This window comes from Zeugodacus cucurbitae, chromosome 2 (genome assembly GCF_028554725.1).
Source record: "Zeugodacus cucurbitae isolate PBARC_wt_2022May chromosome 2, idZeuCucr1.2, whole genome shotgun sequence".
NCBI classification, from domain to species: domain Eukaryota; kingdom Metazoa; phylum Arthropoda; class Insecta; order Diptera; family Tephritidae; genus Zeugodacus; species Zeugodacus cucurbitae.
The window spans coordinates 51,025,933-51,048,560 of record NC_071667.1 but is presented as its reverse complement, the minus strand read 5'-3'; the positions used below and the strand labels follow the sequence as shown (position 1 = coordinate 51,048,560).

The window sequence follows — 22,628 nt, the reverse complement described above, 5'->3', positions numbered from 1 at the left end:
CTTCTGCTTGATGAAAACCATTCACAGTAGTAGCTTAATTATGTGTCATTCAATAGCCGTCACTCCCTTTCATTTTCTCTATTGTTTGAGTCTAAATTTGCAGTTGTGCATAGTTTTCTAAAAAATCTAATTAATCTCTTGTGCATACCAATTGAACAACTAATAACTCTGCTACTAAACATTAAACTGAACGTGAACTATCGAGAAATGTGTTAAAAATTGTATTTTCCAAACCAGATGAAAAGCTAGTTTGATGTGAGGTTGCAGCGAAACGAACTTTTTATAATGACGTAAAAATTGAAAATTTACGAGTGTTGCATATATAAAACAAGATTGCTAGATATAATAAAATATTAATGTAAGTCGTGTCTAGAGTTTTACCACTGGAAGAGTGAGCTAATAAAATGAGTAAGCCAGAAACAGATTCGGATAGTTCTGAGGAGTTTTTCGACGCGGAAGATTCGACGCCAAATCGTCTTTCGACACTAAGGTTTGTAGATTCCGTGCGTGTTTCAACTTATTTGATAATAAAAAACGTTTTGACACAAAACAAATTTACTTACATATGTGCAACTTACTATTGGCATGCTAAATCGTATATTCTCGCAGTCGCAAATGCAAGATATCACTTGATGGTGCACAAGCGCAGGATGGCTTTATTTTCCCAGAACCTGCTGTGCGTGTGAACCCTTCATCGGACAGCGATGCCACTCCAATAGGTGGCGTAACACCAGCCACCAGCAGCCCGACAAGTAGTCTCAGTTTGGGTGTGCGCGGTCCCAAGCAAGACATATTTGTCGAACCTAAACCCATACAGGTAAGAAATTATATTTGATTGGAAATTGTAATTTCAGTTAAATTAACAAATTTGTGTTGATAAATTAAAATGTTTATGTAGTGTTTTGCATGCTAGTTCTTTATGTTTGATAGTTTGTTATTTGGTGATATATTAATTATTTATAAATAGGAAACGTAAATATAGTCTTGGTGAAAATTTCCAACAAAAGTTCATTGACTATGCACAACTATTAGTATGTAAATTAGTTATCGACGTGCTTCCGATTTCACTTTCAAATCCATATTTGGATTTTGCTATAGGCCCTACATAAATTAAAAGTATTGTTATTTCACCCATTACTTTGAATTGATTTGTAATATATTGGCGTATTTTTTGTAAGGCTGTCGGCAGCCAGCTGTTCGTGTTGATAAAATGAAATTAGCATAGAAGTAAGACGACTTTCTTTGTGTAATATAGCAGCAGGTGTTTACAGGCTGCATATAAACGTTTTAATTAAAATTTGCTTTACAATTGAATTCCCTCATCTAACGTACAATCTATTTGACGCTTATTAAATTGTATACCAACAATAAACATATTGACGCCGGGTGCGACAAAATTAAGTCGTTATCATTTATTGAGGGTGCAATTATGTCATGGCTACATTTTCGTCTACATATTTCTGCTCGCATTAGATAAGATATATTTCCATAGAAATTTCAGTAATTATTTGTGTGTGTGTAAATGTATATGTGCAACTAGTTACTTAAAAATGCTTGCTTAATTGAAATAACATAAAAAAAAATAAACAAAATCTGAATTTTTTGAATACAATATGACACCCGAAGTTAAAAAATATTCTTGTTTTGTCAAAATTTTGTGTGGTTCAAATAAGTGTTTTGTTTAAAGTAAATGTTCCAGCATCCAGAACGTATGTAACTGTAAAAGAAAAAGGTACGAAATAAGTTATTTTAATATTTAGTAAGTGGAAGTTTTAAACAACAATATAAAACGTCAAAATTTATTAATAACAAGGAAAATTGCGACACAAAACTGGTTATTTATTTAAGAAATGTGTTTACATATAATATACTCCAGTAATGTCTGTGTGTAAAAATATTTGAAGCTGTGTTTGGTGTCATAAATAGTGCAACGAATAAATGTAATAATATATATTTTTGTATTTTTTTTTTGTAAAACTGCACAAATAGTTTATCCTTTGTTCGTTTGTTAATTGTAGATATTTTTATTATTTAGTTTTTTCACCTTTAATTATTGTTTTCTTATGTTAAAGTTTTTTATTTACGATTTCTTTTTTTTATTTTCATATCCTCTTTCGAAATCATGTAACAAACAAAACAACAATCGCCAAATTCGTAACGTAGTTTGGTAGGCAGCGCTTTCACGAATTGCGTCAATGCATGCAAAATGATGAAGATGATAATCCTGGAAACACACTCACACCTGATTCTCAGGTATTATCACAAACTGTTTTGCTTTCGTTTATTTAATTTATCTATACAATCTAATAACTTGAATATTCACACACTTATATGTATCAATGCAATATTAATTATCAATATCACTTACTATATAGCTAAACTCTCTAATCGATTTCATATCTTTCATATGAGGTTTGTGTTTTAAGAAAGTGTACTTTATTAATGTATTGCAAATAAAAATAGCTAAAATAAAAAAGCTAAATAATATAAAATATATGTCTATCGCTTAATTTCAACTTAACACTTTTTAACAAACCTCATATTCTTAACAGTAACATATTTCTTGATGAACTGTAATTTCTATATAATTCGTTTTATTTGTTTTCAACACAGAATAGTTCCACAGATGGCGTTTTCGCTAATCGGACGACACATCCATTTAAGGTGATAGAAAATGATACCATGAGCATACAAAGTATGACCTCATTGGGTCGCGTTGGTCGCATACTGGCAGGGAATATTGATCCATCAGGTATGTCCGTTGCACTTACTATGTTATATAATTAACTGAAATTGTCTTTATTTTTATTGTAGCTTTGAGCGTGGACCGTGAGTCACTAGCGGCATATTCTGCCGCCTCTACGAATTCACATCAATTGCAGCAACAGCAACAACAACAGCAGCAACAACAGCAGCAGCAACAGCAACAAATGTACTTACAACATTTGCAGCAGCAGCAACAACAACAGCAGCAACAGCTACAACAAAATTTGGGTATTATGGCGCCATCCACCAGCAATAATTTAGCGGCTTTGGTAGAGCAACAAAATGTTGCAGCTGCGGCTGCTGCTGCTGCAGCGACGGCACCGCGGAGTAGCAACGCCTCACGTATAACCAATAAATACAACACAACACCATCGCCATCACCAACGCATAGCCAAACATCCACGTCCACAATTGGTGGTTCCGCTGCAGGTGCTACAACACGGCCGGCCGTCGATTCCAAGATAATATTTCAAGAGCCTGATGTGATAGCGAGCACTAAATTGGCACATTCAAAAACAACGGATTCAATCACTTCAAGTGGACCTATTGCGCCACCACGACGCAAGAAGAAGTCACGCAAGTCAACCAGTTCCTCGGATCAGTACAGCTTGAATGAGGCGATGCATACGTCTGGTGCGCCGGACACAGAAGACACCGACAGTGATACGCGTTCGGTAAAGAGTGTGCTTGATGTACAACAAAAGTTGCGCGATGATATTGCCGAGGAAATTGAGCGTTCATGGAAGGAGAAAAATGCGCTGGCAAGCGCGAATAGTGCGGCTGGCACGTTACCAATCGGCACTGCAACAATAAACAGCACAGCGCTGCACATGTCCGTAGCTAGTGGCCGATCCCACAGTATTGGCATGAATGCGCTTACTATGGGTATTACCAATATACCTTTAGGCCCCGCCATGACAATGGCCACATCATCGGGCATCGCATCCGCATCCATTGCATCGGTGGCGCAAACTTCCACATGCAATACACGTCCTGTCACCACAGCCACTGTGGGTGGTTCAATCAATCGTATTTCACATTCGCTCGGCAACAGTTCCACATCGGTGTACTCGAAGCCAAGTCCATCGAATTCGGCAAAAAGCAATTCGGCACCTGGACGTGTCAGATACTTGTATGTAATCGAGTTGTCTAAAAAAAACTACACAAATGTTATGCATTAAATTAAGTTATGCTGCTGGTTTTATTTACAGTTCCATTGATCCCTCACAAGGCCTCAATCTATATAAGGCCACGCAAGGCGGATGTGTCGTTAAGCCACGCGACGAGGCGTGCAATAAAGCCGAGGGCCCAACACAAGAGGAGATCAAGCGTATCGAACAGATTTTGATGGATGACGGTGCGCGGCCCATATTGGCGGGCACTGGTTCGAACAGTTTGGGTAGCGGCACAAGGTAAGCAATACTGACGTCTGTAGGATGAAAGTTATTTGATGAAATCACAGTTGAACTTACCTAACTCGAATCACCATAATCCACAAAACAACTTCGAGTTATGGAATATAATTTAAGTGAAATTTCAGTTTTATTGCCAGTTCAAGAATTCGATTTATGGAAGTTGAACTGTATATTAAAATCAAAGTAATTTCAATGCGATGCCAAACTGAAGTTAAACAAATAAATGGTCCAACAATTTATTAGTACTAAGGAAGTGCCATATATTTCGGGGTGTCTGTAGAACTTTATCATACAAGATGTGACATATAAATTCAAACATAGTAAGGTGAAAATATCGTCATATTCGATTTAAGGCGATTTAGGGAAGACGTGAATATACAGCACTGGTTTATGGATCTGAGTTGAATGTGTCAGGATCACTAGATGGATATATATCATAACGTCAAGAAAGCTGATAGTATTTTAGATAGCATTATATAAGAAGAAGTTATTAAAATTATTATATCCTTTGAAATATTCGTCAAATTCAATAAATTGAGTAATTTTAAACAAAATACAATTTAAATAAATTAAATTGATTTAAAAACATTCTCATAAAAAAATCAAAATGTCGTAATATCGGTAGTGACTTTTGTGTAGCTGGTGGAAATAATAAAAAAATGGTTAAGATTAATTGTAAAATATCTAAATAAGCAAACTAAAAACCATATATAGACCTCGCAACCTAAAGAAAACACCTAATTTAACTAAATTAAATTCACAGCAATCAAAACAAACTTTACTTAAGGTAAAATAAATTGATTTATTTATGCTCAGCTTAGAGAATCATAACATTAAGCTTAGGTTAGGATTTATTAGTAAAAAACTTTACCTAAAGTTTGACCGTAAGCTAATTAGATTTAATTGAGTCATTATTAGAAGTAATTACTCAGTGGTCGACTTCATATAAATTTATTTTTTTTATTTAATGCCACATTTCTTCATAGCTTTCATATCATTGTTATTGTTTCTGTTAAATAATTTAAATGAACTTTAGTGAATTCTCGAATTCTTACAGCAATCCCTTTGACATATTCATTATATACAAATTGACCACGTTGAAAGGGCCGTGGCACTTGAAAATCAAGTTAGTGTTTCAATTCTGTTTTTTTTTTCCACGCACTTTATGGTTCAAAATTCATACACCACCTAAATGTACATACATATGGTGCACAAGAGATACCTGCATACAAACATGTACATATGTATATAATATTTTTTTTTCGCTGAAATTGCTTATTTTATAGCTTTACTAACATACTCGTACATACATACATGCATACTTGTGTATTTCCCCCCACTTTTTATCAAACGTTTCGAGCAATTAGACTTTGCTAAAGTTCATTTAGATTGCTTACTAAATGCGCGTCAATTTGATTATTGCTGTTGTTATTGCTAATATATGAATATGCCATGTACAGCTATTAAGGGCGTTTTCCTCTTGCAGATACCCATCCCTTGTGTACCGTGCAAGCAGCGACAAGGAGCGTCGCAAATCCGCTGGCGATGAGGATGTTCTCAAGCAGATGAACATCTATGTGCGTACGCGCACTAGTTCTGGCAAACAATTAACCGATTTTGAAATACTCAAACAGGTTCCCGTCAAAAATTTAGATACCGGTGAGAATATGACATTGTCGGAGGTGCGCTCGCCACCGGTGCCGGAGGGTTGGAATCCATTGTCGCTGCACATACTGAAGTTGACGTCACATCTGGAGGTGAACCCGAAGGAATCGGATGAGGAGAGCGTAATTGGTATACCGCCATGCAGTGAGGGCCAGCCACCGGATGAAGAGGAAGGCGAAGCGGAGGATGGCAGTCGTTTGAAGAAGAAGACGGCGCGCTTCAAACGTTTTCTCGGCTATACAGTGCGTAAGACGGTGGATAAGGCTAAATCGCTGGCTTCTGAGGTGTCACATGCGCGCCACAAAGAAGACGTGGCGGACATCACGGATGTCATGAATCCGGAGGCAAATATTAAAATTAAGGCTTCATCGACGAATAAGGGACCATATGAATTTACAAAATTGCAACATGTACAGGTTGGTTGGAGGTGGCTTTGATTGGTAGTGGTTGTTGTCATTATGTAAGCTTTGTTTTTATTTCTTCTTCAGGACTTGTATGGCGAACACACCGGTGCTGTTTGGTGCATGAAGTTCAGCTCTTGTGGTCGTTTACTGGCCACAGCTGGTCAAGATAAAGTGCTACGTATATGGGTATTGAAAGACGCCTATCCATTCTTCCAGGTAAGCGCATTTCGCTGTTATTCATTTATATTGTTTTTGCTTATTTTGATATCGTTTCACAGGATATGCGCACCAAATACAATGCCGATCAGAAGTCGTCGCCTACACCCTCACAGGAATCGCTTGTGTCGCAACATTCGGAGGAGGCGATCGCCATGGCGGCTGCCGCGGAGAAATGCACCGGACCATTCATGCCGAAAGCATTCTGCACTTACATTGGACACACCTCGGACTTGCTGGACGTGTCGTGGTCGAAGAACTATTTCATACTATCTAGTTCGATGGATAAGACTGTACGTTTGTGGCATATATCGCGCAAGGAGTGCCTATGCTGCTTTCAACACATTGACTTTGTCACGGCAATTGCTTTTCATCCGCGCGACGATCGTTATTTCCTCAGCGGCAGTTTGGATGGCAAGCTACGCCTGTGGAATATACCCGACAAGAAGGTGGCACTGTGGAACGAAGTGGACGGTCAAACTAAACTCATAACGGCGGCGAATTTCTGTCAAAACGGACAATTCGCTGTCGTCGGCTCGTACGATGGACGTTGTATTTTCTACAACACAGACCAGCTGAAGTATCACACACAGATACATGTGCGTTCGACACGTGGCAAAAATCGCATTGGCCGCAAGATAAGTGGCATTGAGCCGATGCCGGGCGAGGACAAGATACTCGTCACGTCCAATGACAGCCGTGTGCGTTTGTATGATTTGCGTGATTTGAATTTATCCTGCAAATATAAAGGATATCTGAATGTTTCGTCGCAAATCAAGGCCTCCTTCAGTCACGATGGCAAGTACATAATTGCCGGTTCGGAAAATCAGTGCATATATATTTGGAAAACGAATCATGATTATTCGAAACTAAGCTCGGTAAGTGCTAGCTTTTGTATTTTTATACACTCTACAAGTTTCTAACAGAGTATAATAGATAAATATTTACATCGCGCTTTTTTGTAAGTCATAAAACTAAACGGGTTAGATATAGGGTTATATATATCAAAAGGATCAGGGAGACGAGTAGATTTGAAATCCGAAAGTCTGTCTGTCTGTTCATCCATGTAATGGATAACTTGAGTACGAATTAAGATATATCGACGACAAATGTTTCTTGGGACCGTTGGAGAGTTGCACGAAATAACGAAAACCGAAAACCTATAAATAAAGTTGTGAAAGTAGTATTTGGTACAAAGGATCACAATAGGTAGAGGCATATTGGGATGTAATTTTTTTTTTAAAGTGGGTGTGGCCCCACCCACAAATCGGTTATATGTATATAACTCGCAAACCAATTAAGCTATATAAACCAAACTTTCTGCAGTCGGTTATCTTATGTACCCCACCACACACCATGAAAATAGTTGAAATCGGATAATAACCACGTCCACCTCCCATACAAAGGTTATGTTGAAAATCACTAACGGAAAACGTCAGAAACACTAAATTTTACAAAAGAAATGGCAGAAGGAAATTGCACTCAGATATTAAAAGAAATGGTAAATGGGCGTGACATCGCCCACTTTTTAGTCAAAAACCATATCTTTAGAACTAGCCGACCAATTTCAATGAAATTGGGTACAGAATATTTTATTGGCACCGATGAAAAATGGGCGAATCAGTTCACAACCAAGCTTACTTTCCATAAATCTCAATTTTGAATTCCATCTAATGCGTTCACCCTATAATATATACATTAGGAACCAATGAAGATAGCGAAATAAAACTTTGCAAAAATACTGTATTTGAGGTGTGGCATCACGTGTGGAAAAATTGTCGAAATCGGACTATAACCTTTCAAGCTCTCATATACATAATAAAAGGTTTTTCAAAAATACGATGGGCTTTATTCCACACATATCGGTTAATATGTGAGATAGGAAAATTAAGTGAGCTTATAGTTTTTGATATAGAGTAACTCGGTGGTGGAAATGAGTGAAATCGATTTAGGAATTACATCAGCCCTCATATATATATTATACCCGTTATTATATACATATGTTGATTTTCGTTATTCTAGTGGAATTTACGCCGAATATAAGACTCAAATTGTGTTATCCTTAAAAAATTACATCAATATTTTTAAAGAGTATAAAATGTTCGGTTGCACCCGAACTTAGCCTTTCCTTACTTGATTGTTAAGTAATTTTTAAGTTGTAAATTTCAAATACATAGTTTTCGAAAATTCTAACATCAATTCATTTCCTCTCCACTTTTCAGGTGCGTCGTGATCGCAGTGATTTCTGGGAGGGCATTAAGGCGCACAATGCTACTGTCACTTGCGCTATTTTTGCGCCACATCCCGAGGCCATCATCAAATCGGAGCCAGACGAAATTGGACACAGCGAAAAGGTTAGCAAAAAGTTGTTAAATACAATCACCATCCCTTATTACCTTATAACCTCACATTTCAGCTGCAAAATCATCAGCCGGACCCACTCGTGGAACAGCATAAAAAGGGTTGTGGTTATGTTATGGTTAGCGCCGACTTCAATGGTGCCATTAAAGTGTTTATCAACAAAACAAAGCCGAAACACAGCAGCTTACCCTACACAGCAATCGCAGACTAAGCTTACTTCACATTTAACGCTGAATTTTATAGTTATTGATTAAAACGAAACAAAATAGTAAAAGATGCTGAAGATGAAAAACAAAAAAAAACAAAAAAACAAAAACAAGAAAAGTGATATTGGTTAAGATGGCAACGGCATTAGCGCCAATTACGAAGTTTAAAACTAAACATTTGTTTCGTCAAATATTCAAAACAAAAACAAAAAAGACTAATACGAAAACTAAAAACGAATACGCCTTTAGGCCAATTTGTGGCGATTAAAGAAGTCAGTTCGTCGTATGTAGCAATATTATTAACCATAACGAAAACAAATACAAAATTATGCAACTATGCCGCCGCATATGGTGTTAGGAGAATTAGGCTTTCTCCAGATTTGTTAAAATGTGCACCCTATCTTATTATTGCGTTAAATCCAACATAGTTATTACTGAACAAGAGAGTATTAAGTACTGTATATTGTCGCAGCTAATATTTTTATTAAAAAAATTCGAAAATATTAGCCATATTTACTATGTTTTTGTCCGTACTTTATTTTAAACTATTTTATTCTGCGCCGCACTGCATATGCATTGTATTGTCATGCGAATGTGTTATTATCGAAAATAATAACCGTAATATTGTAGCATATCGTTTTAAATTCTTGTAAGTTTTCAAATCTTTGATTGTAAATTGACGAATATACATACATACACACACACTATGCTACTAAGTATTAACTACATTTTAGTACACACGTGGACTAGTCTCGAAGCAATACACAACAACACAAAACACACATATAATATAATATATAATATATAAATAAATACAATAATGAATTCAACTCGAATTGGTATTAACTTGAAAATGTCAATTCGTTTAGATAGCACATTGCATAGCATTGCATTGCAGATTTGTTTACTAAGTTGTAAAGAAGCCAATTAACTATATGTATATGTATGTATTTATATTGCTAATACGTGTGCATGTAAAGGAAGTGATTATGTAAAGATAAACAAAGCAAAAAGCAAAATAAAATGCAAAATATTTTATTTACAATAAAACAATGCATTTGTATTAAGCGTCCTCATCTAACTAACCCGAATGGGATTCTCACTAGAGTCAGGTCCATTACGATACCTAATCGGAACGGACACGGATTTTTAATCGCACAAGGGTTGTCTATTCAGCGTTTGAGTTCTATTTTTATTGGTAAGTATAAGTTCGTTATCACTGGGGCTTCTGACTTCTTCTCCGCAATCCAACTTCAGATTTTTTCTGCTACCACCTCAGCTAGGTGTACATGTGTTACATAAAATCCATCTTAAGTACTACAATGTCAGTGAATAGTTAACCAGGGATAACGAGCTCGAAATATTTAATATAAATACATAAAGGGGTTTTCAAAAGGAACGCTACAAAAGTAGACCGATATCGGTATATTTTTTCCCACTCTTTTAACATTTCTCTTCAGTAAGGTTTGCCATTTCATCATGGAAAGATATAAGATCCAACAATGAGTCGAAATTATTAAAAGTTACTGCCGAATTTCGGAGTCAGTGGGCTCAACTTTAAGGGTAGCGATGAGGCTCATTTCTGACTGAATGACTTCGTCAATAAGCAAATATGCGTCATTGGCGTCAAGTCTATGGTATATGCCAACAAGCCACGGCGATTGATGAACTTCGTACGAATATCGAACATGAAAAAGCAGCATGTTTGAAAATCGTCAAAAATTAGGTTCAGCGTCGGTCGCCTCGGGATTTCTGCAAACATGCCCGTGGTGGCCATCCAAAAGAAATCGAGTTGTATGTTATACATAATGATTAAATTGATAAAAAACTTAATCGGCCAGAATTCTAGCGCTATTAGAAGTTATTAGCACCTTAACTTTACTGCGTTCCGGGAAATGTCGTCCTTGGAGCTAAATGGGGGCCACTAGAATGATCCTTCGTAAATGTTAAAGTAGATTAAACCCATGTTATCCAGACGACACTAACTTATCTAACAATGTCCTGTAGCAAAGAGTTCAGTTACTCTTCTCACTATCAACCTTTTTGCATGCCCCCCAAGATAAGTACCTTCTGATCTAACAAAATTTTCTCGAAATCCAACGCAGAATCAATTTAGCCAACAGGTGCTACTGGACTGAGTGAGCAATTGAAAAGTACAGTCCACTCTCGACAAACAAAAACCAAACTCTACAAGTCTCTCATCATTCCCGTCCTGACGTATGATGCAGAAGCGTGTACGACGGCAACATCCGATGAGATGATTCTTGGAGTTTTCAAGAGAAAAGTTTTGCGGAAGATTTATGGTCCCTTAAACATTGGCAACGGCGAATACCGCAGACGATGGAACGATGAGCTGTATGAATTGTTTGACGATATTTATATAGTCCAATAAAACGTGGCTACGCTGGTTAGGTCAAGTTGTCCGAACAGACGAAAGAACTCCAACTTTGAAAGTGTTCGATGCAGTTCTCGCAGGTCCCTATCACCGTTATTTCATAGGAAAACTACGATTTCAAAAATGTAAAACATTCAATTCTTTGTATTTCTGTATTAATAAAAATAAATGCAAACGTATCTCAAATTCATAGAGAATAAAATATAACAAATGTTTTGGGAATGTTTAATAATTCACGATTAACATTTCCCGTGCAACAAATCCAACACTATGAATAATAATTGAAATGAAAGAGTATAGTATGATGAAACTTAAAGTAGAAAATAATGAAATTATGAGTGAATTCATTTATAAACATTAATATTATGGGTAACTATACGGCCCATAAGAGGGTAATAAAGAGCAAATAAATTTCAAAAAGATTTTTTATTTCTCCTATGAGTTTTTATAGGAGTAGAAACTGTCTTGTATAAGCGGCAGATAGACATAAGCGTCCTTCTGTTTACGTGCATACGTATCGGGATCGTATAAATGCACTTCCATAATATGCTCCGTGTTCTGCTGATAGGTGCCAGCACCAGAGAGCGTACCCGAAGCAGAGGCAGTGCTCAAGCTGCCAATACCGTCTTGACGTATGAAATCACTCATACTTATGGCTATCGAGTTGTCAAGATGCTTCGACTCTTTGGCAATGCGTGCGACCAATGTGCGCTTGAGCACTATATTCTGCAGGGCTTGTCGAATGTCCTTTTCGCGCAGACGCGGATTCGCTACCAGCCCATGGAGACGTGCGCGTATTGTGCGCAATGGCCAACTGACCAATTCCAGCGGACATTGCTTGAGTTGTGTGATCGGCACCGATGCCGTGTTCAAGTAGTCGACGAAGAGCACATCCACTTGCTTGGCGACGGGATTGTGGGAGCGTATTAGAGCGCGATACCATTTCTTGTCCTTATGGTATTGCGTTAGGCAAATGGTGCGCGGCTCATATTGGGCGAGAGCGGGCGCGGATTTTACTAAATGTTTGATGCGGCGCTGCAGTTCCAATTCGCGATACTCGAATTCGGTGAGATGTGGTAAAATTTGCACAATTGTCGGTGTAACAACAGAAGCAACGCTGCATTCAAAGGAACGTTTACCCACCGGTATTTGTGGCATTCGAAAACATTCAATGCCGCTGAAATGTGAGAAAACCGATGATGTTTCATCCGGGTAGAAGCGATCAAATGCAGATGTTTCGAGCTCCTAGAATGTTAATAAACAGTTTTATAGTTTAGTTCGCTAAATGGAATTGTTAAAAATATGAATCATCTATTACACTGTACTAAACTCGGCTGGGTTTAGATTCCCAGAAACACATTTTTCCGAGAAATTGAGCCATAAGTAAAAGAAGTGTATTCTTCAACTCCAAAATCGAAATACAATGGAACTTCTCTAACTCGAATCACCATAATCCACAAAAATCTTCGAGTTAGAGAGACTTCGAGTTATAGAATTTTCATTAAAACATAAATTTTTTCAAAAAGCTCCGAAATATAGATTTATACACAGTTTTATTTATTTACTACGCATAATGTTTTATTTAAATACGTTCAAAAATATTTATTCTGTAATTTTGTTTGTTGTAATTTGCAATTTATGCAATCCATAAGTGTAATATTGAATTTTATGTTCGCTTCCATAAGATATAGAGGGACTCTTTTAAAATTCTACCTCGATAGCAAAATTTTATATTTTGTATTATGACAAAAAGTTCGATTTATGGAAGGAAATTTGTATGAAATTTGACTTCTATTGCGAATTCAAGAGTTCGAGTTATGGAAGTTCCACTGTATTTGGATTCGAAGTTCAAAAAAGGAATTTTCGAATTTTCTTCTTAATGGTGTATAAAACTATTTCGTCAAGCTTATATTACAGATGTTATAATAAATGTAGAGTGTTTCCTATATGCTGTAATTAATAATAATTCTTTTAAAAAGCCTTTTTTCGAAAGTCGAAACAAAATATTTCGATTTTGGAGGCTAACTTCGAATATCGAAAAATACAATTTTTATACTCTCGCAACAAAGTTTCTTAGTTTTGCCCACATAACGGTTGGTTGTAAGTCCTAAAACTAAACGAGTTAGATATAGGGTTATATATATCAAAATGATCAGGGTGACGAGTAAAGTTGAAATCCGGATGTCTGTCTATCCGTCCGTCTGTGCAAGCTGTAACTTGAGAAAAATTGAGATATCTTGATGAAGACGTATTTCTTGGCACCATAAGAAAGTTAAGTTCGAAGATGGGCGTAATCTGACCACTGCCACGCCCACAAAATGTCGAAACCCGAAAACACTTAAAGTGTATGGCTAAGCTATAAATAAAGCTATGGGAGTAAAATTTGGTATGAAGGATCGCACTATGAAGGGGCATATGTGGATGTAATTTTTATTATACAGTCCAAAAATGGAGGAATCGGATTATAACCACGCCCACTTCCCATATAAAGGTTATGTTGAAAACTACTAAAAATGCTTTAATTCAGTAAGGAAAACCAACAGAAACTTTAAATTTTATTATAAAGAAGGTGCAGCAGAGCTGCACTCAAAATGGTATACAAAATTGTAAATGGGAGTGGTTCCGCCTACTTATGGGTTAAAAACCATATATCCGAAACTACTCGACCAATTTCAATGAAATTCGGTTCATCTTCCTACCTTCCCAATGATATGTTGTGAAAATAGTATACCAAAATACCAGAACTCTGAAGTCGGTCTGAATAGTTTACTTTACAATATATAAAGTTAGTATTAGTGAAGATATCGGAACACAGCTTCGCTGAAATATGAATTTAAAGAGTGCCATCGCCCTTTTACCGAAATTATAGTTAAGTCTCTCAGATATTTTGAAGAAATTTTGAGGGAATATGTTTCTTTTAATAATATGTCTCCGTGCCAAAAATGAGTGAAATCGGGTCATAACTTCATCTATCTCCTATATACCTAATATTAGAATTTTCATACTTTCAATGGACTTTATACCATATATGTATATGCCGAATATGTGTGTCAAATATTGTTTGTTATATTAATAAATTTAAATAAATAAAATGAGCGAGTATAAAATTTTCGGTGACACCCGATCTTAGCCTTTCCTTGCTTGTTTTACTTAAGATTCAATCTCTTGGAAAAATTTAATTTGGTCCAATATTATTCTTCTGGTATTAAGAATTCATAACTAGAATTCAGAAGAAGTGAAATTCTTAAAATCAACTCACCGGATTTGTACGTAGAGCAAAACTACCGCTGTTGCGAATTTCCGATTCTCTACGTTTAAGCTTTTCCTCTTCCTTTGTTTTTTTCTTATCTTTCTCCTTTTGACGCTCGGTTTCATCGGAAGTTGTATGCCAATAATTCAGTGCAAAACTTTGCTCTAACTCAACAATAGCGGCATCCTCATCATCCTCCCCAATGCCCCAACTGGCAGCGAGACCACCAGTGCCGTCTGCACCATCAGCACCATTATCACATTGTATTGCGGCCAATTCGTTTTTCATGAAATTCTCGCTGCCATACAAATTCTCAAGCAACATTTGCTTATGCAATTGCTTGTACTCGTTGGAGTCGAACATGCGCTTCTTGCAGGGTGGCGTAAATGAGTGTTGGCGTGTTTTTTGTTGCTCTTGCAACGCTAATTGTGCCGCTTGCGCTGCCTGCAATGGTGAGAGCGCATTATTTAATTCATCGTTAGGACTGTCATCGCTATCTGAGTGATCCTCGCGTTTGTCCAAATTGTAAATCAGCTGATCGAGGCAATCGTTGACTGTGTCGTCGTTGTTGTCGCTTTCATCATCATCGTCGGTTTCTTTATCGCTTTTGTTGTCCTCATTGAGTTCAAGAAAGTCAGATTTAATGTGCTTGAATTGGAACTGTGGCAAAGGAGATGAAATTAGAGTATAACAAATGAAATTAAAGACAATTTGTATAAGTAATGATTGTCTTGTAGACTTCTATTATTCTTATTATTATGCTTTTATAGACACATTGATGATATAGGCAACTCACCATTTTATCCGCTTCCATTATGGGCAATGCCCTGTACTCGTTTGTAAGTTCGCCAATTTTATCCGTAGTCGATTCGATGTCAAGCATTGTTTTTAGGTTTTTATAACAAGGGTTGAACTTATCTCCCTTTTTATTTTGAGACCCAGCTATTAGCAAAGTATCTCGTTCAACATGTCCGGCGCCGATGAGATACTCTGCAACATCCATATTGCCCAAACGCATATTGCATGCCTTTATCGAATTTTGTAGCTCTGTAGCAGCCACACGTATGGAAACCAGCTTCTCAACAACTGTAACATGTATAATATCAAGTACATCTGTGGTGTAAACACCACCTTCCGATTTGGCACGTATCCCTTCGATGCGATATTTATGTGCTATGCGTTGTAACTTCGGAAATGGCGCAAACGGCAGTAAGTCGGACGATTGCACCGACTCCACATTACCATAGTCAATGAATTGTACAATAAAATCTTCTTTCTTCCTCTTCTGTATGATGCCACGGTAGAAACGTTTATCCACATGATAGCGCACCAAGCACGCCTGACCCACTGTATATATAGGTACAAAAGTTGTTGGCAACTTATATTCACCATAAGTTTTCATAATCCTTTCTCGTATCAGTTTAAGCAGCGCCTCATCATTGGCATCGTGTAAATAGATGACCGCTTCATAATCCACATAGGTTGGTATGGCGGCGAAAATTGACTTATGTAATGGCTTTGATTGCAGCCAAGCCTCTGGCGCTTTCGAAGTGAAAACTGTAGGCTCACCGCAGGCCTTACCATCTATGGCAAAGTCTATGGAGAAATCCACATCGGGTATATTTTTGGTATCGGGGTCGTCAGTTTTCATCGAATTATCGGTGTCGAAGGCATTGAAGGCATTTGCGGGGTGATGGGCATGTCGATCAATTTCTGGAAATATCATGAATATTTAAATTACTTATTATAAAATATGATTGTGATGTGAATATTAATCTATGAACAATAAATGCTTTAAACTTCTATATACTCCTCTATTATGTAAGGAAACTGGGATATACATAGTTTCTGTTATAGATTGCTATATCTATATAGTATTTCTCATTGCGACTCATCTTTGATTTGATCTCTATACTTGAAATTTGGTAGTAATTTATTATATACCAAAAAAAGACGACTGACTACTTAGTTGCAGGTTATCTGACCACTGCCGTGCCTTTCAAGCAGAGGTGTCTGCAATTAAGAGTAGATGAACTGTTCCAAAGTGTAGCCTCAAAGCTGGTTAAGGAGTGTTTTAGGTCATTATCGATAGCGCCAAGCTATTTCACTATCAGACTCGTCTAGGTGACGGGTCAAAACGGAATCGCTGAGAACTGAAGAGCGAATAGCTCCCAAGAAAGGGCGCCTGCCGTCCTATTTCACCATACTGGGATCGTGTCGGGGCTCCACTGTCCTCTTGTGCTCTAGAACTGGATCAATGGGCCTCTCGCGAGCTTGATAATCGCTGGTTAGCAACTAAAACCAGCACGGTTGCGAGATCCTTTTGGCCCAAATAAGATCGTAAGAGATCGGCGGAACTACATGTACTCAAAAAGGTTCATCTTGCCGCAATAGTGGGATGCAAACTACCATAGCTGTATATCGGAAGACGAGGTGAAAACACCAGTAATTTCCTCCTAGCTATACTTTTGGCAAACCCCACAAACTTGCCGGAAGAGACATAAGCCGAAGGATCTTCTTCACTATTAACCCACCTTATAATCCTTAACATCGCTTATAAGGTTCTATCGAGCGTACTGTGTGAAAGACTAAAGCCCACCGTCAACAAACTGATTGGACCTTATCAGTGTGGCTTTAGACCTGGAAAATCAACAACTGACCAGATATTTACCATGCGCCAAATCTTGGAGAAGACCCGTGAAAAAAGGATCGACACACACCATCTATTTGTCGACTTTAAAGCTGCTTTCGACAGCACGAAAAGGAGCTGCCTTTATGCCGCGATGTCTGAATTTGGTATCCCCGCAAAACTAATACGGCTGTGTAAGTTGACGTTGAGCAACACCAAAAGCTCCGTCAGGATCGGGAAGGACCTCTCCGAGCCGTTCGATACCAAACGAGGTTTCAGACAAGGTGTTTCAGAGCTAAATAGAGAAGGTACAATCTTCTACAAGAGTGTACAGCTACTGGCGTACGCCGATGATATCGATATCATTGGAAACAACACCCGCGCCGTTAGTTCTGCTTTTTCCCGCCTGGATAAGTAAGCGAAGCGAATGGGTCTGGTGGTGAACGAGGACAAGACGAAATATCTCCTGTCATCAAACAAACAGTCAGCGCATTCGCGTCTTGGCTCCCACGTCACTGTTGACAGTCATAACTTTGAAGTTGTAGATAATTTCGTATACCTAGGAACCAACATTAACACCGATAATAATGTCAGCCTTGAAATCCAACGCAGAATCACTCTTGCCAACAGGTGCTACTATGGACTGAGTAGGCAATTGAAAAGTAAAGTCCTCTCTCGACGAACAAAAACTAAACTCTACAAGTCCCTCATCATTCCCGTCCTACTTTATGGTGCAGAAGCGTGGACGGTGTCAACATCCGATGAGACGGCACTAGGAGTTTTCGAGAGAAAGGTTTTGCGGAAGATTTACGGTCCCTTAAACATTGGCAACGGCGAATACCGCAGAAGATGGAATGATGAGCTGTATGTGTTGTTCGACGACATAGACATAGTCCAGCGAATAAAAAGACAGCGGCTACGCTGGCTGGGTCATGTTGTTCGAATGGATGAAAGTGCCCCAGCTCTGAAAGTTTTCGATGCAGTACCCGCTGGTGGAAGCCGAGGAAGAGGGAGACCTCCACTCCGGTGGAAGGACCAGGTGGAGAAGGACCTGTCTTCACTTGGTATTACCAATTGGCGCCAAACCGCCAAAAGGAGAGATGCGTGGCGCACTGTTGTGGACTCGGCTATAACCGCGTAAGCGGTTTCTACGCCAGTTAAGAAGAAGAAGAAGAACCCACCTCTGCGTACTTTACGTAAGTTACTTTACCAATACTCACCTTTCAGCACGACATTGCTTGCAAAATTCTTATTCCACTCTTCCATAGTAATCTCGCCCTCTGCAAGCTCCATTTCTAACAATTTATCCAGTTGTTCTGTTATGTCTAAACGTTGTACGGAATGTGCGAGACCGGCTTTCACTAATATACGATTGATTATGGAATGCTTGGTTATGCAAGGCGCTAACGGATCTTCAGTTTCAGTGATTGTACCCCAAAGCACGATGGGCAATGAGTTGGAACCGGGCATACGTTTACCTTGTAAAGTGGCCGAGAGAGACTCAAACGAGCTGACCGTGTGCTGGAAACAATCAATGGCGGAATGTGTCCAAGCAGTCATGCCACCAGTTGGTTCAACACAGGCCAAGTGGCAGCGATGTACTGCATTCGTTACACGATCCCACTGATTATCTATAACGCGGAGTTGTGCGCTCGTAATACCTGATATGGTTGCGCCAATGTCCCGTAAGAATACGGTATATAAATCGGCGTCGATGTCGGATTTTATAGAGATTATAATAGCACGATACCATTCACTTGGACTGGACGAAGTTGCAGCGGGCGCATGCTTATTAACACAATTTCCATATTTCGTATAGACCAAGCAGTGATTGCCAACAAACCAGTTGTTCGGGCTTTGCGAACACATTGAGAAACTTGACGTGTTCGATAGGTCAACGTTTTGTGCCTGCTGAAGTTGATTGTGAAACTTAGCAATACCCGTTGTTAGACTGGCTATTTGTATGTAAAACTCGCCAGGATCCACGACATGTATAACCTTGATAGGTGTACGTTTGAGCAATTTCATTGGGTTGCTGGTGCTTTCTTTCGCTGATGCTACTGCGTTATTGGCATCCGATTTCACGTCCTGTATTGTCAATTCTTTGCCCTTGGCATTGCCTTGGCTGAATTGTGTGCCATCTGTTAATGAGTTAAGCGGCAAGCTCACGCGTTTCTTCGGCGTTTTGAAAACTTCAACCACTTGAGAACTCTCGCCAGTCGCCACACAGTGACCATGGTTTACGAGCATGGCGCCGATATTTATATCCATATGCTTCTTGCAGACATGCAATGTGACACGAATTGTAGGTTGATTCGTTGATAAGATTGTCATTTGGAGAGTGGGATTAGCAGCCAATTGGCTGAATTCTCGTATAGCTTCGGTCGTCCAAGCATAGCTATTCTCTTGCAATGGTTCAACATCGGCCAAAGCGCATTTGATGGCAAACTCTTTGTGGGAGCGGAATTTATTTATTAGTGGAAAAATTTGACGCCAATTGACTTCGTGTTGTGCGCCCTCGTCTACGAGCAGCACACTTATTTTTCCTGTTCAAATAAAAAATGCAGATATATAATATTACAAAGGCTTAGCGTTAAAAGAAATTTACATACCGCCGCCGTGTATTTCCTCAATCCGTGCTCTGTGCCATACATCCTCGATGCGCACAGCACAACTCATTTGTGGTAGTGCTAAGAAAATAGGTTGCCGTGTCACATTCGGGTGATTGTATTGCAAATTTAATTCAGTTTTCAAGCTCAGTGCCGCCTCAATAGCGTCCAACTGGAATTATAATAAATTTTGTTCTTAAGTGTTACGAATTTTTATGAACTTATCTGTTTTAATTACCTTAATGACATAGAACATAAGAGGAGTCTCTATATTTGTCACTTTTACGATCAACATATCTCCATTATGAAACGAATATTTTGGTAGTCTTTGATTGGTACGCGCCATGGGAGATATTTTCTGGAAGAAAATTATTTCATTTTTCATTAATCTTGAATTTATGTATCTGTGAAAAATATCTGCAGAATCGGGTTAGCAAAAATTATTTGGCTAAATATACTAATTTGCAGTTTAAGATCGTTTCAGTTATTATCATGCTTTGAGATCTGATAAATCAAAAGCTATGTAATGGGACAAGGACAGAAAGAAATACTGGCCTTTTAAGGGCTTTTACAACATAAAGCTTGGTAGTTACATTTTTGGTGTAGAAATAGTCGTAGTTTTGGAAGCTAACTCTACTTTCGAAATAGTTCTGTTCCAGTCACGGGCTGCGATTTTATTTTTATTCTGTTATATTAACTTAACAGCATTATTTCAGGTATAAGCGATCAAATATATAATTAGTCTGTGAATTAAGTTATTCACAAAAAAATATCAATTTTTTTTTGTTTATAAAACCCTTAAATATTCCTTACTAATGTAATCCTATCAAAAACCCACCCTTTTAAACAGTGCACTTCGAATTATTTGTTACCTTAAGTGGCGATAGCATATTTGCTGCACCTGACATCTCCCGCGCCAGGCCCGTGTATAAAAAAGATTCACGCACCGATATAGTGTCTTCACCAGAAGTCGTGATCAGATCCACCGTCAGCATATTCTCTTTAATGCGTTCGACAATGCTGACGCGTACGAATTGATTGTTTGTAATTTCGATTAATAGATTGTTGGCTTCTTCGTTCCATGATTTGCCAACAGGCATTAGGTCATGTATGGCACAACGTATGGCCGCGAAGGGAATGTTCAGCGATTTACTATCAATTTCGCAGAATCTGTAGGAATAAGAATTTAAAGAAAGAAGTTGGGGCCTCTTACTAAAGAAAAAAAAAAAACAAATTTACACGCACCGTACTTTTGGCACCTCTATCTGCATGCCAATATCGACCAAAAACACCTTATACAAATCGTTAGTTAGTGCTCTCTTAACCACGCCACGATACCATTGCTTATCATCGCTGTGATAGGTCATGTAGCATTGGCCCTCAGTGATGACCTTCGGTATTATGTCGTTTTGCATGAAATTCACATACATATTGGAGAGTTCGCGTATTTGGTGAATTGCGCTCTTCGTTTGCACATAGAAATGTTCCGGTGACTTTGCATAACTGATGCGCACCAACTCTTTGTCGCGCAACAAATGTTCTTGAGATTGTGATGTGTCAGATGTTTTACTATTCGAACCGCTTTCGGTGTCATTACGACGCAGAGTTTGCTGTTTTTTCTTCTTATTACGTTCGTTATTTTTACGTTTATGCTTCTCGATGTAACAGTCCACATCCATCTGATCGGACGAATCGGATTTTGCTTCGGGAAAGGTACGATTCAAATCACTATATATGGACTGTAAACGAATGTCAATCTTCGGATCAACGTAACGATAGGCGAAGAATTGTGCGAAATCTTTACGCATGTCGTGTTTAACCTCAAAACTGAAAGTAAATTTGAGTTGAGTTTTAACTCTTCACTCGAGCCGAGTGCTCACTTACATGAAAGGATTTTTGTTGAGTTTCGAAATTTGTGCGCGGCAATCGATTTGCTCCAATTGTGTATTGTAAATGTCAAATACTTGACGTAAATAAATATCCGTTGGTACTTTTTGTTGATATTGCTCCAATTCTGAACGCATTTTCTATTGGAATAAAATGTGAATGAAATTTAAAGAGTGTTTAAAAAAAACTTGTCCGTACTTACATTTAGAATACTCTGAGTTTCGCCGAGTTTTGAAAACGCATCGCGTATTGTCTTTTGCGGATCTACACATTGGTGATGAAAATCTTCTAAAATACGTGCCTCTTCATTTTGTAGGAAACTGTGTAATTGTAGAAAATAGTCAGATACGTCTTTGAGGCACTGTGTGGCATATTCCTCCAGCTGCAGTTCAATGGCTTTAACATCCTGCAGTAAGACAAGAAATGTGAAATTATAGTTAGTAAAACAAGATATGTATATATGATATTTATTATATAAACAATATTATTGGTTATCTCTAAGTAATTCGTCGGTTACACTTTCGAAAAATGTAAAAATTGAGCATTCATTTGTATGTTTTAAAGTTTCTTCATTGTACTGTTTATGAAACTATGAGAAAAATGTGTACAAAATGTTCAATATTCATGCGATAAAGTTTAGTTTCAACAAGAAAGGAGAGGCTAAGTTCGGTTGTAGCCAAACATTTTTATCCTGGCAATATTTTTATGTATTTTATTATGAGAACAAACAATTTGACCCATATATTTGGCATAAAGCTCACTAGAATAACAAAAATTATTACACCATTATTGGCTTTTTCGGTCAAGTTTATATTACAGATATGA

The 22,628-nt window shown here is 38.0% G+C and overlaps 2 protein-coding genes across 7 annotated transcripts in view; one reads left to right on the top strand and one right to left on the bottom strand.

Annotated features, from left to right (window-relative positions):
- Window positions 1-45: 45 nt before the first annotated feature.
- Window positions 46-9,224, top strand: LOC105218623 (WD repeat-containing protein 44). 6 transcript variants are annotated; one of them, XM_011194324.3, is made up of 12 exons: window positions 46-490; window positions 610-817; window positions 2,164-2,253; window positions 2,614-2,752; window positions 2,815-3,898; window positions 3,954-4,178; window positions 5,668-5,758; window positions 5,816-6,262; window positions 6,335-6,466; window positions 6,529-7,344; window positions 8,689-8,820; window positions 8,883-9,224. In XM_011194324.3, exons 1-12 carry the CDS (start codon window positions 405-407, stop codon window positions 9,036-9,038), a joined length of 3,606 nt encoding a protein of 1,201 aa, XP_011192626.3. In that variant the 5' UTR covers window positions 46-404; the 3' UTR covers window positions 9,039-9,224. The 6 variants fall into 6 exon arrangements, with proteins under 6 accessions (XP_011192626.3, XP_028900278.2, XP_028900282.2 ...); XM_029044445.2 differs by having other exon boundaries at window positions 5,668-6,262; XM_029044446.2 differs by having other exon boundaries at window positions 47-490; window positions 3,978-4,178; window positions 5,668-6,262.
- Window positions 9,225-9,662: 438 nt separating this feature from the next.
- Window positions 9,663-22,628, bottom strand: part of LOC105218629 (uncharacterized) — a 157,997-nt gene continuing 145,031 nt past the window's right edge. The window contains exons 4-13 of the mRNA XM_011194338.3: window positions 22,006-22,209; window positions 21,801-21,943; window positions 21,162-21,743; window positions 20,789-21,086; window positions 20,155-20,274; window positions 19,920-20,088; window positions 18,528-19,853; window positions 15,475-16,391; window positions 14,688-15,338; window positions 9,663-12,673 (exon numbers count right to left, since the gene is read on the bottom strand). Coding sequence (XP_011192640.2) covers window positions 11,864-12,673; window positions 14,688-15,338; window positions 15,475-16,391; window positions 18,528-19,853; window positions 19,920-20,088; window positions 20,155-20,274; window positions 20,789-21,086; window positions 21,162-21,743; window positions 21,801-21,943; window positions 22,006-22,209 — 5,220 coding nt within the window. The 3' untranslated portion in view covers window positions 9,663-11,863. The remainder of the gene's footprint in view (window positions 12,674-14,687; window positions 15,339-15,474; window positions 16,392-18,527; window positions 19,854-19,919; window positions 20,089-20,154; window positions 20,275-20,788; window positions 21,087-21,161; window positions 21,744-21,800; window positions 21,944-22,005; window positions 22,210-22,628) is intronic.

Bases quoted from the DNA above. Each gene is read 5' to 3' on its own strand.
- LOC105218623 (XM_029044445.2), top strand. From the start codon at position 405: ATGAGTAAGCCAGAAACAGATTCGGATAGTTCTGAGGAGTTTTTCGAC. The intron at 491-609 runs GTTTGTAGATTC...ATATTCTCGCAG, and splicing joins AATCGTCTTTCGACACTAAG to TCGCAAATGCAAGATATCAC. The intron at 2,753-2,814 runs GTATGTCCGTTG...TTTTTATTGTAG, and splicing joins AGGGAATATTGATCCATCAG to CTTTGAGCGTGGACCGTGAG.